Source organism: Lynx canadensis, chromosome C1 (assembly GCF_007474595.2).
Source record: "Lynx canadensis isolate LIC74 chromosome C1, mLynCan4.pri.v2, whole genome shotgun sequence".
NCBI classification, from domain to species: domain Eukaryota; kingdom Metazoa; phylum Chordata; class Mammalia; order Carnivora; family Felidae; genus Lynx; species Lynx canadensis.
The window spans coordinates 199,361,009-199,377,946 of NC_044310.1; the positions used below are offsets into that span (position 1 = coordinate 199,361,009).

Here is a 16,938-nt window from a genome sequence, read left to right on the forward strand (position 1 = left end):
CATAAACATGGTAATACAAGCGTGTACTCAACTTGTTTGTTCATATTTAGATCACCACATTTGCAGATATAGAAAATAAAGTCATATATATAAACCCTGGTTGTCCTGGATATTTCATAAGGAGATAAGATCTGATCTTTCAAAACAACTGAACACACTTGGGAAGTGCCCCTACCTGTCTTTAAATAGTGCATCATTAATTCCTTTCCTACGAAGCAGATCTTGTGGCCCATACGGTGTGTCTTTGCATTTAGAGTCTGTGTCACAGAGTAGGGTTTGCAGGAACGGGAAGAAGCCAGTACTAGGAAGGTTTCGAGGTGCAAGGTAACCTGAAATTAAAAAATAAAACAAAGCAAAAAACAATAATTACATCACTATGGCATTTGCCTGGGAAGGGAAAGAAGTGTAGTAACTCTGTTTTGTGAAATTACCTTCTGGATTATGACTGTCTGGGTCTACTATGTATCCAAAAGTGTAAAAATACATGTTGCCTTACAAATTTATTTTACTGGGACTTATTCTAAGGAAATAGCTGGAAGAATGTCTGCTAGAGTATTTTAAAAATAGATCACAGTATACCCATATGATAAAACACAATGTAGCTAATAAAAAGTTTGTCAAATAATACACAAAATGTTTGTATCTTGCCAATTAAAATGAGTAGATCAGAAAATAACATGGCCAGAATAGTTGTAACCTCGAAAAAATATATAATTATATGTATTCTTAAAAATATGGAGGGATTTCCCGGGTGGTATATTTCACATGATTTTTATTTATCTTATTTTAACTATATAGTAACTATTTTTTCTCATAGTGTACATATCTTTTTTGTGATCAAAGTCATTATAAATGCAGCCAATCTTCCAGACACTAGGAAGTATTTTTGGTTTAGCATAACAGCTAATTTAATTATCCTATACACACAATATTTTTTCCTATTTAAAAATCCAATAATAATGGAATAAATAAATATCCCTAATATTAAGGTAACAGAAAACAAGAACTGTAAGAGTAAAGGGTTTTTGTAACCTTTAACATTTGCTTTATAAAATATGATGATAGCATACACATGTCAAGAAATAAGCAAACTGCAAACCACAAATCTTTCTGCAATTAGGTCTAATATCAAAACACTAGGTTGCTCTTTTGGGGGGAATATGGAGACAATGAATTACCAAAAAAAGCAGGTTTCAAAACTATAAGAGTAATTCCAAACTGAAGACTAAAAAGCAAAACCTTAACTTCCTCATGAATCCATCAAAAAGGGTGTCAGTACAAGTATGTTTTCATTAAACATAAAAAGAAAGAGGAAAGGCTACAAAAAATAGTACGAGCAACTGGGCTAAGTATGCATCAATATATTAGCAGAGAGAATAATAAATAGAAATTTGATCTAAGTAACTTAATACAGCTCTACATACAGAAAATTGGAAATAAAAGGGAATGGGTCATATGAAAGTTGGCCAGAAGTAAAGAGGGAAAAAAAAGAAGAGAGACTGGAAGATGTTGCTCTGTTGACTTTGAAGATGAAGAAGAAACCAAAAGCCAGGGAAAGCAGGTGACCTCTAGATGCTAGATAAGGCAAAGACACAAAGTCTCCTAGAGCCCCCAGAAGGAATGAAGCCCTGCCAACACCTTAGTTTTTAACCCACTAAGACTAAATTTTAGACTTCTGATCTCCAGAACAATAAAATAATAAGTTGGTGGAGGTTTTTTAAAACTGAAGTATCGTTGACATACAGTATTACATTAGGTTCAGGTATACAACATGGTGATTAAACATTTATATACACTATGAAATGATCACCATGGTAAGTCTAGTTAGCATCTGTCACCACACAAAGTTGTTGTATCATTGACTATATTTCCTATACTGCACTTTACATCCCCATGACTTATATATTTTATAACTGGAAGTTAGCACCTCTTAATCCCCTTCTCCTATTTTGCCCATGTCCCAACCCCACCTCAAATAAGTTGGTGGTGTGTTTAAGCCATTAAGTTTGTGGTGATTCTTTACAGCAGCCGTAGGAAACTAATCCATGAAATAACACTGGTATGAATTAAAGTTTTGGAAATTCAGAAGAAATTGGAGAGAACTTAAATCCACCAAAGTATTCACGACTACCTTCTAAGCAGCATCTCTTTCTGACACCGGAAAGACCTGTGTCTCTCCTAACATTAAACCCAAGTGAATCTGGAGTGAACCTTCAATGCTTTCATTGTAGCACAATTCCCTGAATGAGCTAGAGAGTAGCAGTCAAACTGCCTGTTAACTTTTCACATCACCCCTCTACATCAAAATTCTACCACAGTGGACACGTAGAGCAAGACCTTGGAAAAGCTGCAGTGAAACTTCACCATTAACAGCGATCGACCCTGTTACACAGATCCCAACAGCAGCCACTCTCTCCGAGTGTGGGTCTGCAAATGGTTTTATTCCTATCTGATCTCAAACACGTGCAGTGGATCCTTTGAATGGAAAGCAGACGGCAGGGCAACGGGAGCAGATGACTGCTTCGCTGTATGCCATTTATCAAGGTGATGGTGTGGCTGAGCTGGACAGTGCTGGAAACAACAGTTCGTGAGAAGCCAGATCACAACAGGAAGAGAAGGAAAAAATAGGAAAGGACATCATGGGAAGAAGATCTGAAAAGAGGTGGCACATGACGTCCAGTTTTAGTTTCTCTGGCATTGATCATAACCTTCAAATATTAGAGGAATTTGGAAGCATTTAAACCCACAACATTCCTCACTGTGATTACTATAGATATACTTTATAGAAAAATTCATCCCAGAGGTTCTTTAAGAACTCTTTAAAGGCCCCCACGTGTCCAAAGTGCAGTTTGATCATGCTTCACACAGACTTTTTGATAACATATTTAACCTGTTATAATGGGTTCATGCAAATCAGGAATTGGTTTAAGTGTATACACATTTTAGTTAACACAGTGCCATGCGCAGAATGGACTGCCTGTATTATTTATTTTGCCATTACCTTTTAACTTGGAACCATACCCTCATTAAGATAAGGAAGGGTCTGTTGCAGCAACTGATTTATTTAAGCATCCACTTATTCACCATAATAAGGTAGGCATGTGACATATATTTATGTCATTTATCCTTCTTTGACATCCATTATATAGTTTCTCATACACATCAACGTCTCACATAATCTGGAGATCCTCTAAAACTAACAAGTCAGAATTAAATATAATTAAAATTGAGTATTTTTCTTATGGGTAAAAATGGATTTTTTTCCTGTCTCCTTACCATTTTGGTTACGTGTGTGCAAGAAGGTAACCACACAGAGCAAAGGTGGAATGAACCAGTACATGTTTTAAAGAGCTGCTAATTCTAAATTGAACTCAATTCTATTCTGAAGGTGTCTCTGGCACTTTCAGGTTCCAAAATTATGTTTCTCTTTATATCTGTAAATGCCAGGATGCGGGAAAAAGAGAAACATTTCTCTATCCCTCACAGAACTTTTGTGCAGCAAACACAGAGCATGAAAAATTAGGGCTAATAACTGGCTACTCACATTCACAGCTAGGGTATAGATTTAAGGACACAAGTAGAGGAAGGTTATAACTATGCAAACCACAGCACCACTTGTAAGTCAATAAATAAATAAGTAAGTAAGTAAGTAAGCAAGTAAGTAAAACAGATCTAAGTGTTTGGGGATGGAGGGCTTAGGCAGGATAAATTCCTTGGTATTATGAGCCCCAAAGGTCTCACACTTAGGACAACATTTATGACTATCTCCAGGAGAAAACCTATCAATGAACTTGCAATTCCATGGAGAAATTGGAGGCAGAAGACTCCGGCATAGTCTAGAAGTGAGGTTGGTGAGTGGTTAACAAGATCTCAATTCACTTATAGTTTCGTTTCTCAGGGGCTCCATGCAGAGGCAGTGAGGTGGGGAGAGGTTATTCTCATAAAATGGATGCAGTCAACATTATCAACACAGTCCAATAATAATATTGACAGATCCCAATGTTATTTCAGGGAGTTGAATCGACCAAACTACAAAACATTTTTAGGAACAAACCACCAAATAGCTAAGTTTTAACTAAATCAGATTCAGTTTTTGTTGTTTTAAGAATAAAACTTGCATTATAAAAAGATCCAGTTCAAGATCCACTTAAGAAAAAAAAAAAAAAAGAGGGGCTCCTTGGTGGCTCAGTCAATTAAACATCCGACTTTGGCTCAGGTCATGATCTTGCAGTTCACCGGTTTGAGTGTGCTGACAGCTCAGAGTCTAGAGCCTGCTTCGGAATCTCCCTCTCTCTCTGCCCCTCCCCTGCTCACTCTCCCTCTCTCTCTTAAAAATAAATAAACATTAAAAAAATTTTAAATAAAAAATAAAAGAATTTTAAAAAATTGTGATATCAACCCATACATCTATGTTTATCTAAAAAGGGGATCAAGTTTGGTTTTCCCTTCCTTTCTTCACAAAATTCCTTATTCAGAACAACATTAGTGTGATATAAGGTAACGATTCGAGCAGTGGTTCTCAAAGTGCAGTTCCTGGACCAACAGCATCAGCATCACCTGGAAACTTACTAGAAATAAAAACTTGAGATCTCACCTTAGATCTACTTAATCAGAAACTCTGGGGATAAGGTTCAGCGATCCTTCTTTTAACATGCCCTCTAGGTAATTCTGATGCACAACACTACAATTTGCCAACAGTATAGACTACAAACTTTTCCAGAAGGGTCAGATAGTGAATATTTTTAGCTGTAAGACATAAATGTCTCCATCACAATTACTAAACTCTTGTCATTGTAGACTAGAAGCAGCCATAGACAGTGTGTACATTAATGAGCCTGATTGTATTCCAATAAAGTTTTACTTATTAAAAAAAAAAAAAGAGGCAACAGACTGGATTTGGCCCACAGGCTCTAGTTTGCTGACCCCTGGGGGATGACAGCTTACACTTGTCCTTCTCCCTCTCCTGCCTTGCTCACTTCTTATTTTCACATCTTCCCCATCCTTCTTTTTCTCTTCCTTCATCTCATCTAATTTACTTAATATCCCTCAATATCCCCTTTCCTCCATTTCTTAATCTTTTGTTCTTTCCTTCCCACTGACCACCCCCTCTTTGGACTCAATTTCCAACTCTTCTCTCTTTTTCTCCAGCTACTCCCTTCACCTACTGCTGTATCTCTTTACTGACTGGTACAGCCAAGAATGCCCATTTCCCTCAATATCTTCCCTTACTTCTTTTCCCTTTTTTTTTTTTTTTTAACTCCACAGAAGGGTTTTCACCCACTTCCATTATAAATTCAGGACCACACTGCTTGTTGGCTCTATCCACATAAGTGCTGTTTTCTATTTATTGTATTAGTTAAGAAAGAAATGTCACAGTCTTTTCAATAATGAAGCTACTTCCATTTGACATCATTAGGCTTAGGAAGCATTCTGTAGGCTACCTTGGTGACATTTGTAAATATTATAATAATGGTAGATATTGGAGAACTTCCACTGTGCTTCTTTGTGTTTTCCTCAAGCAGGTCAGAACCCAACCTAGATGGTATTTTGTGTTTCCAGGTGAAAGGAATTTGGTCTTTACCCCCCGTAAAGAGATGAATGATGAATCTTGGAAGGAAATTCTGACTTTTTAAAATATGAAGTTATTCATTTGGGGTGTTCTATTTTTCTTAACTTTTTACATACAGGGTCACATTAGTAGAATACTTATTAGGCTTTTTGACCAATTAAATGATAAGTCTCCTCAAGAAACACCACAACAAGAAATTCTCATCATGATAAGAATACCAAATGAGACAAGTGTATCTAGATACAACACCTATAAACAATCAAATAACCAGGTAAGAATAAAGAAAACATGGGAAAGGAAAGGAATCTCAGAAGTATGTTTGTAATAATTAAAGTAAACCTTTTTATTCTTCCTGTAGTTTTTCAGCAAATTTGTTCTCAGTAGCATTTTAAAAGACATAATTGGGGCGCCTGGGTGGCGCAGTCGGTTAAGTGTCCAACTTCAGCCAGGTCACGATCTCGCGGTCCGTGAGTTCGAGCCCCGCGTTGGACTCCGGGCTGATGGCTCAGAGCCTGGAGCCTGTTTCCGATTCTGTGTCTCCCTCTCTCTCTGCCCCTCCCCCGTTCATGCTCTGTCTCTCTCGGTCCCAAAAATAAATAAACGTTGAAAAAAAAAATTTAATAAAAGACATAATTAAAATTATAAATGACATAAACCTGGCTTTTTAAATTATTTTATGGCATTAAGTCAAGAATGCATAGCATTGTCCTTGTTCTTTATGCATTTTCCATTTGGGGCAAGAGCTGTTCCCTGAGGGGAGATGTCTTGTTCCCTCAACCATCATCAGGTAAACTCAAATACACTGGCTCTTCCTGATTCTAGTCTCTCTGAATGGGGCTTTTTTTTTTTTTTTTTTTAAATCTTTGTGGCCCAGAGAGACCTTAGCCTAGGATTAAATACTTATATGACTTTGAATCTTCAGGTAGAGTCACTAGCTCAATAAAAATGCACTTTTTGAGAGACTAGATAAAGAATAAGCTACTTGAAAGAAAGAAAATTCCTTACATAGTTATAGCACAAAGCTTGACACGGTGCAAGCAATTATTAACTATATGAATGAATGAATAAATGAAAGAATGAGTGAATTCCTGAAGGTCACAGGAAAACTGCATGATTGAGGACTTTAACATAATATACATTTATCTTTATTATTTAAGGACAAAATTTCAAATTTTATCCCATATTATGAGTTCAATGGATAAACAATGGATACAATAAGTTCAATTAATAGTAAGTAAAATGGATAATATTGCATTATATCCCTTATAAAATGGATAAATATTGATAAAACCAGTAACATTTATTGTTATAAGCTCTTTAGATCTCAGTTTCTTTGAAAATCTAGCTATTACACATTGGCATCTATAATATCAACCACTGAAATTATTATTCATAAAAAGAATCCATCCATCATTTATTCAGTGTAAATTTACTGAACAGACACTGTGTGTCTGGCCCAGAGTAAGGTGCCAAGTATAGTTCATTCTTCTATCTTTTTAAATAAGAGATATTACTTAAATGTTTTAAAAATATATCTCCAGGGGCACCTGGGTGGCTCAGTCAGTTAAGTGTCCAACTCTTGGTTTCACCTCAGGTCATGATCTCAGAGTTTGTGGGTTCAAGCCCCACATTGGGTGGGCTCTGTGCTGACAGTGCAGTGCCTGCTTGGGATTCTCTCTCTGCACCCCGCCCTGCTCACTCTCTCTGTCTGTCCCTTCTCAAAAATAAATAAATAAACTTAAAAAAAATAATTAAAAAAATATATACCTCCAGGTTGTGTGTGTGTGTGTGTGTGTGTGTGTGTGCGCGAGAGAGAGACAGAGAGAGAGAGGGAAGAGAGAGAGAGAGACAGAAAGAAACAGAGAGAGTATCTGTTTTCAAAGGTCATCACACTTTTATTATGTAAAAATGCCTATAGGAGTCAATTGTTTTCCTAAATTGCCAGAAATATTATGTATAAAAATAGCATATATTTGAAAATAAATAGTAAAACATTGGTAAGAAAAATAACTTCATGTTTTTTGGAAAAATTAAACAATCATTTTATATAAGTCCCATGGCAATCCGAGAGGATAAGCAGGGCAAGCCTTATACCCATTTTGCAGATAATCTCAGAGAGATCAAGCAATTTGCTTATGGTCACATGAAAAGCTAAGTAGCAGAGATGGACCCAAAACTGCGTGATATATGATGATAATGAAAGCAACATTCTGTTCAGTTAAGTTTCAGTATATGTTGGAGGGAGCAGATTGAGAATTTGAAAAACAGGTACCACTTCTGGTTTTGATGTTGATTCACTAAATCACCAGGTGTAAATTAACCTCTCCATGTCTCTATTTCCACATCTACCAAATGGAGGATAATGGGCCTTGCCACCGCACAGGGCACAAGGAAGATTAATTAGATAAAGCTTGTGTAAGGCAATAGGAACACACTGAAGAGGGAAGGCCACATGGAATCCTGAGTTACTATTGCTCATCAGATTGCTGTTGCGACATTTGTCTAATTTACTGTGCAGTGACCAGGTCTCTCATCTCTGTGTCTTGAACCAATGAATGGTTAGGAGTATTGCATAATGTGTTTCTCTCCCTAGTAATTCATAATATGTACCTGTATCGACTGGAGCAGTGCTTCAATTACTGCCTGCTCACTGGGTGTGGTGCCATGATACATTCTTCCTAATTCTCCCCAGGCAAGTCTTGCTTCATCATACAAGTGTTTTTCCAAGTTCAAATCCACTGGCAAAAAGCTAGACTGTTTCTGGCAGTGAGAGCTGAGGGAAGATCCTTAATCCTTAAAAGCAGTGGGTAAGAAGTTCTTACACTCAAAAGGTTGTCACAGAGAACAAGAACAAACTTTGGGTCATTTGAGATGGTGTCCCACATGCTGGGATCTTTCCCACATTCCTCAGAGTTGTCTCTAACTACCACAGTCAACAGGTTTTGAAATGTACAAAAAGTGTTCCAAGGAAGATAATTTGGGGACTCTGGGCTATGACATTGCAGGTGCCATAGGAGGTGAGAAAGATTCTTGCCATTTTTATATATTTGGCATATTACTATCACTATTTTTTAAGAAAAAGGGATGTGGCACTTTGGACTTGGAACCTTGCTATCTCTTTGGATGTTACCTATTTGATTCTAACATACACAGTTGAACTGATGGCCAGAACAAAGGGCTCCATAGCCCACATTCCTTAGTTTCTAGAAGAGAACATGCCTCCTTCCTTTCTGAAGGTTAAGGAGACCCTGTTGGGTGATGGGTTCCAAAGATCATAGTTTGATTTATTTAAACAGTAAACAAAATGATTCCACTCAAGGCTAGGAAACATAACTGTAACACATACATACCAGATAATAAATTCCCACATGGATTGAATCAGAGTTCAAAAATACTCACTAACATTATTAAAAATATTCTCACATGGCAAGGAATGTTGAGTTCAATGGCTCTTCTTGAGTGAGCTGGGTCCATTTGTCTTATTAAACAGAACTAACAGTAACCAATTGAGACTTGTCTTTCAGTAACAAAGATTCACAACTGCATTTTTAAAAATCTTCCTTGCCATGGCCACTTGCAAACAGAATCCTGGCAACTGTTTTATTTCCTTCTAAATCTAAAGTTAAAAGAAAGATGAACCCTAGATCCTTGCTCCATTGTAGAACAGTCTTCCTATAAAACCCAGTCTCCTAATACTTCTTAGATATGGCCAACCAGGAAAGTACCCTACAGTCTGTGGGCAGGGCTGATATGAAGCTGGGTCCACATAGATATGGCTGGGTTGATTGGTAATATCAAGAAGACTTGATGCCAGTGGGGTGAGAGCCACTGTCCTGCACCCCATAGGTCACAGACTCCCTTGAGACACTGCCCTCTTCCACAGATCCAGCAATATCAGTGAACACCTGGTAAAGGGTGGGGGCATTTCCTCCAGTGTCACCACATCTGTTCTGATTTGTCAGGGAAGTGTTTCACTAATTATTACCCACAGTGATATCACTGAGACATCTAGGTAGTTAACTCACAAAACCTGCTCTTGGGGATGAACTGAAGAACTGATTCTTCTCTCATCATGATGGTCTCTGACATGATGCTGGGGTTGGGGTGGGGGTGTAGGAGGTGGGAGAGCATCAGCATTTCTACAAACCAGGTTCTGGGGCCAAATGAGTTTAGGAAACTAAGCTCTATCTCCTATTCTGGGAAATCCAGAATACATTTGCATACTAAAGAGTCTGAGAGGTTTTGCAGTAAGAAACCTGAATAACTTTGGTTGATTCTACATTTCCACAAATGTGAGTACAGAATACTTTTCATTCTTTTTCTTCCTGTTTTTAAGATTCCTGGGGATGAACATTCCATAGGGCACACTTTGGGAAACAGTGCCTTCACCCATGCTCTCACAAATTCCCAACTGAAAAGGAATCTTGAACTGGAAATTTACTTATTTATTTTTTCCTCAGGAGGGAACTTTTTACATAAGGAAATAGCTTGGCTTTGAGTCTTGATGTTCTAGGACTTACTTGTAAACTCCCACCTCACTAACTTGGCTTAAATATAGTAATTCAGCAAGCACCTTAGTGTTTATTTGTGAAAGTCCATTACAATTGTGCAACGCTATTTGTGGGAGTCGTTCAGCAAAACTTGTCTAAGACATTGCTTGGGGAAGGGAATTTCATTCCAGAAGGATTTGGGGAAGCTTATAAAAGTACACACTCTATAATGGGAAAACATAAGGTAATGAAGAAATCAGAATGAGAGCAAACAAGTATAGGAAAGAATAAAGCCAGCACAATAATAAGTGCCAAAGATATGTGTGTTATTAGAGGCTGGATGCAAATTTGAATCTGAGTGTCCTAAGGAACTACAGAAACAATCATTCAGAGTGTCCAAAAATAAAATAAAACTAAATATATGTATTGGGAGAAACACAGCTTTTCCTATATAGAGAAAAATAATGGTTGTCAGGCCCCAAGAGCTTCAGTGGGTCTTAGTGTATTTGCTCCCACCCAGAAAAGGAGCACCAATAAAAGTGATCACCATCCCAGTGACCCATCTTGAATGGGAAGTGTGTGACCTGTCCTGAAGGTATTTTCCCTAGGAGGCAAGAAGAGTAGGGAGAAACTGAGTTATTGTTCTCCCTTTACCAATGTAAAGAGGTCCACTGCCAAGTCAGGGCACCATGATCATGGGATGGTATACAAAATATTGAGCAATACAGTGTTCTACAAAGTTGTTTGGGAGTTAGCCAGAAAAACATCCTCTTTAACTTGTCTCCCAAATATTTGCCTTTTTAGTAACTGGGCTAAGTTATGAGTTGTTTCCAGGAGCTACATATTGGCAGAAATTATAGGAATTACTCTAGTGAGTGAAGCACCAGGCAGCAGGAGCAAGAGTTAAAAAGCATCCTTATAATCCTAGCTTTGCAAATGATTTATTATGCAACCACGACCCTCTACCTTGAGTCATTTCCTCACTTATGCAGGAAACATAAATCTGGACTGCCCATCCATCACAACTATTACAAGTAGAAGACTCTCCTGTAAAAGGAGATTTAGCCAGGTTGAAGTATTAAGCACTTATCATAAGATGAAAATTATGTTTGGAAATTAAAATGTGATCTCAGTAACCCATTAAGAATAATGATATGGAGAAAAGAATTTCAGTAATTACCCCTATAAAGGTATGTTACTAACAACTATTTTTTTCATTTGGAAATCTGACTCAGTTATCACAGAGAATTATATGTGTTGTAGAGTAAAAATAAAAGCCAGTGAAATACATTGCTGGGATCATTGTGTAGAAAAAAAAAAAAAAAGAAAGTCCTATAAACACAAGGGCTTATAAATGTCTTTAATTCAACAGATGGTCTATTCGCTTGGGAAGAAAAGGGTCTAGTTTGGGATCCTATCACTCCTCAACAGCTCATATAGTATTTACGCCTTGGTATTCATATTCTGTCTATTTACAAATGATACGTGTGACAACCTGCCAGTGGAAAATGTATGTCACAACCTTTTCTTTCAAGTAGCGCTGTTGACAGGTAGCAACCTCATCTTCTTGTCAGACTTGACTTTCTCCTAAACCAAACATTTTCTTACCAAGACCTCTGCCAATCACAAAGAGACAATTTAAGTGACCTGTGGCTTGCTCTGTAACCAGAACATATTACTGGCCTTCTCTCTCCCTCCACATAGAACCACTTTTCATCAAAGCTACTCATTAGGAAAACAGAAAGAACAAAAGAAGGAAAGAAAATAGAGAAAAATCCCTGAGGGGCATTTTCCTCAATTGTAGAGAAAAAAAATGCAAATATAGCATTAGTATTTTCTGTTTTTTTTTTTTCTAAGAAAAATAAATGTTCTTTTTTTTCTAAAAGGGAAATATTTCAAAAAAATACAAATAGAAAACTCCAGATTCCATTTGCCTATTGGATTGGCAAAAGTTTAAAAAGTCTGACAATAACAAGTGTTGGAAAGGATATGCAGCAGTGGGGATTGCCATCCCATAGCGGGGAAAAGATAAGTTAGTAAAGTTGCTGTGGAATGTATTTGACCATATTCAACAAAGTTTAAAATGTGAATAGCTATAGGTATATGCCCCAAAGACATGTGCACACATGCACAAAGAGACATATTTAAAACAATCACCACAGTACTATTGGAAATAACTGAAAAATAACCTAGGTGCTCATCCAAAGACCATGGATAAATAGATTGTGATATACCTATGCATATAGTATGTATACTCCATGAACTCACTGAAGCTGCATAAATCAGTGGAGATAAACTGACAAAATGCCATGCTGAACAATAACATAGTGGTCAGTCTAAAAAACATGATGCAAAAGGATGCCAGGTTGGGGTACTATTTCTATAAAGTTTAAAAACCTGTGGTCAAAGGTGCAAATTTCCAGCTATAAGATAAATAAGTCCTGGGCACTTAACATATAGCATGGTGACTATGGTTAACAATACTGTATTTTATATTTGAAAAGTGCAAAGTGAATGGATCTTAAAAGTTCTCATCATGAGAAAAAAAATTGGTAACCATATTAAGTAATGGATATTAGCTGAACTTACTGGTATTGTTTCACAATATATACACATATCAAATCATTATGTTGTATATCTGAAACATGTTATATGTCAATTATATCTCAATAAAACTGGGAAAAAGTCAGTTATACTAGAAGACATAAAAAGTAAAAGAAGAAGATAAAGAACCACTTGATAAACTACATAGCAAAGAAATTATCAAAAGCATCGTTCTGCAAAAAATCATAGAATTATCCCTGATTTCCTCACAGCACCCATTTCAGAACAAACCTCTATTTCCTAGGTCCCACCTCAAGTTATTACCCAAAGTGCAACTCCTATAATAGGCTCCTTCAAACACCCTCTTACAGAGACACTCCACAGTTCCTCACAGGGGGCACTCTCCCTAGCTGCACGGAGTAATAAACACAACTTATTTAACACCAGAAACAAAACTGAATAAAATCCAAGGGGCATCTGGGTGGCTCAGTCATTTAAGCATCTGACTCTTCATTTCTGCTCAGGTCATGATCTAAGGGTTCATGAGTTCAAGCCCCGCATCAGGCTCTGTGCTGTCATCCCTGCTTGGGATTCTGTGTCTCCCTCTCTCTCTGTCCCTCCTCTGCTCACTCTCTCTCTCAAAAGTAAATAAATTAACATTAAGCAAATTTTGAAATCACAGAATTTTTTTTAAAACCAGCAGTATAATATTATGTAATGTAGTTAGGTAGATAAATATATAGTAAAAATTAAAAAACAAGCATGGGAATGTTATACACCAAATAAATGATAATGATGTCCTTCAGGAAGGGAAGGATGGATGCAGGCAGGCAGGAGAGAAATCAATCTGAGTGGTTTACACAGGGGCCTCACTGCTATTTTAATGTTTGATTTGTTTTATACAAACAAAACAATTCTGAAAGAAATATGGCTAAAAAATGTGAGGGTTTGATAAAGTTAGGTAGTGGATATATGAATGTTTGTGCTGTTTTTATGACTGTCAATGTGTTTGAAATAGCACACACTGTTCTTTTTAAAGATAATACAGATCTTCCTCTACTTATGATGGGGCTACATCCCTACAAGCCCATCCTAAGTTGGGCTTTTGTTCTTTCTGTTTTCCTAAGTTGAAAATATAATAAGTCAACAATGCATTGAATACAGCTAGCCAGCAAACATCATTGCTTGGCCTATTTTGAAATAAATTGTTGAGTATGTCATGCAATTTATTGAATACTGTACTGAAAGTGAAAACCAGAATGGTTGTATGGGTACAGAACGGTTAAGTGTATCGGTTGTTTACCCTCGTGATGCACGGCTTACAGGGAGCTGTGGCAGGCTGCTGGTGCCCAGCACCATGAGACAGGATCCTATGGCATATTGCTAGCCTGGGAAAAAGGTCAAAATTTAAAATTCGAAGTATGGTTTCTACTGAATGCATATTGCTTTCACACCATCATAAAGGTGAAAAATCATTAAGTCAAATCTTCGTAAGTTGAGAACTGTCTTTATACTGGAATTACATTAAACTTTATGAAGTTTTAGTTACTGAAATATCAGAGAAAGTTCATTATAATGTAATCTAACCTACAAGCCAGTCCAAGAATAGCTTTATAACAATACTCTCTGGATCAATAAATTCCATTCACTTCAAAAAATTTTTTTTTTCTATTTGAGAGAGGGAGAGAGAGAGAGAGAGAGAGCACAAGGAGGGAGAGGGGCAGAGGGACAAAGAGCGAGAATCCTAAGCAGGCTCCAACATGGAGCCTGACACGGGGCTCGATCCCCTGACCCTGGGATCATGACCTTAGTCAAAATTGAGAGTCGGACACCTAACCAACTGAGGCACTCACCATTCATTCAGTTTTTGTAAATGTTGTAACTCAATCTATTTTTAAAAAATCCATTGTCCTCCTTGCCCATTTATTAAGATCCTAGCTGAGAGTCTCTCTTCCTGAGAGGCAGGGCTAATTCAGAACTCATTAAATGCACGACTCCAAACTATTCATTATACATTACCTCCATCTCCTCTCCATTGAGCATCATCTGCTATTGTGTTTACCCCATTACTGAGCTTAATTAAGTCCTTCAAGAGTTTCTCGTAATCTTCCAAACTTGTTGTTGGCAATATTGTACCACTTATTTGCACTGCTTCTGAATTGTTAATAAATACGTTTTTAAATTGTTTCTGGGCTTCTAAAAGTCATCACACCATTCTGATTGTCACGCTCTCACTTTAAATATTTGCTTATTCCAACTTGTTTTTGGAACTATCCAGGATCTAACCTTTTATCCACCAGTAAGTTATGCCTCAACTTATTTAAAGGAACCTTCATTCAGAGCCTTGTGGGAAGATCACAACAAAGTGCCAATCACTGGCTTATCTAACTACAAATACTCAGTTAATTATTTCAAGGAGTTTCAGCAGGTTAAAAAGACATAAGAATGAACTGCCTGGGCAGGTTTTTTTTTTGTTTTTTTTTTGTTTTTTTTTTCCTGCTAAAGGAAAAATTTGCTCACAACTAATGTGAATTCCCAGGATCTCTCTTCTCACATTTTAAAAACAGGTTAGCCATTAGCCAGCTGGCAGCTCTTTAAAGGTATTCTCACAATTAATGGTAAATGATATAGCTTTTCTAGTGGGTCAGTTTCACTCTGTAGTTTCTTCAGATTTTTTTAAATGATAACCAAGGGAAGTAGGCCCACTTCATTCCCCCAGACTGCCACACCTTTCAGGGCCAAACTCGGGTCAGTGGGCTCCATCATTGTGTAGAGGAGAGTAACACAAGATCATGGAGCACGATTCTGAGAGAATCTGATCTAATAGACAATTCTGATTTTACCACATGCATGCTTACCAGAAAATTCTTGTTACTCAAATTTTGAGTTGTGAGTAATGTTGCCTTCAGATAAACTCTTTATTTGAAAAGTCTTACTTTATGCAGTCCTGCTGATAAATTTGCTCTTTGTTACCCTTTCTTGGGTAGATATTATTCCATCGTGTGTATCTGCATTAGCGATGCAGCATCATTACTCATCGATCAATCCACTAATGGCCACTGAACACCTTTATGGACATAACATGGAAATGTCGTTAGTGGACAAGAGAACACTAACTATCCTCACTCTTAGACTAATGAGGGAGAAAACAGGTGAGTTAACCATGTTAGTAAAACAAACCCTGGTCACCCCATCTTTATTTTGGGGCCATTAATACCTGAGAATTATATCTAACTGACACAGTAACTTCCAGACAGCTCCCATCACCACCACCCATTTCCTGTTTTGGAATTGTCCTTCCACGATTAGACAGACTTCTCTGAGGTAACAATGAAATGAAATCCTTCCCATAAATCCAATAATTAAAATAAACTGGGATAAGAATCAGCACATGAAGTGGGTGAGTAGCTTAGTACATATATTTTTTTTCTTCCTTCTTGTCTGTTTTTATGCATATTTAGTAGACTTTGTAGCAGTCTCTTTTGTGTCTGAGGCAGGCAGATGCTTTTACTCTCTTAGCCTAATGATGTGGAGAAAAGCAGAAGGATGCAAAAAGTCTCTAAGTGCTTCATCTTCATAGATAATAGACACTGAAACTGTATTCCTCACACCATCCCCTCATCCCAGCACAATATCTGGAAATGGTGAAACAAGTAGAAATCTGTGCTGTAACACGCGAGAAAATCCTTCTGTAGACACTGTGGGCTTCTTTTCAGAAAAAGACCAGCAACTGCATGACATAAAGGATTAGAGCTTGAAAGTCACAACACTTTCTTCCTGGCTCTGAGACAAAGTGTAAATGAGGGGGTCTCACCAGCTATTCAACATCAAATCATCAGGGCCAGTCCTGGACAATATAGGTAAATAACAGAAATGAAACATGGAAGATATCAACTGAAGCTAGTCTCCAATTTCCAAATATCAAAATTGATGTAATGTCACTGATTTCTTACTATACTTAAAGGAACAAGTCAAGGTAAATTCCATTAATCTTCCAATACGATTTTATCTTTTCCTGATTATTGTCCCTCTGTTTTATATCATTCAAGTCAACAAAATGAGTTGCCAGCTTTTACTTGATTGCTACTAGACATGAACCAATTTCCCCCCAAGCACCAGACTCTTTAATTATTCCTTGTGGCAACACTGAAAAGCTCTTATACTGTGTTACTTAACAAAATGTTTAGAAAATTTAAATCCCAGAAACTTTAAATCCCAGGCCAGTGGCTTTCAACATTTTAAAAGGTTGATGAAATCAGGTACAATATGGGCAGTTGGGGAAACAAATTAGAGTTAGACATACCAAGAGGATTAATATCAAAATACAGGTTGGGG

At 37.2% G+C, this 16,938-nt stretch overlaps 1 protein-coding gene across 1 annotated transcript in view; it reads right to left on the bottom strand.

The window, feature by feature from the left end:
* Positions 1-16,938, bottom strand: part of ABCA12 (ATP binding cassette subfamily A member 12) — a 176,698-nt gene that overhangs the window by 121,160 nt on the left and 38,600 nt on the right. Inside the window, exon 3 of the mRNA XM_030325633.1 lies at positions 176-329. Coding sequence (XP_030181493.1) covers positions 176-329 — 154 coding nt within the window. The remainder of the gene's footprint in view (positions 1-175; positions 330-16,938) is intronic.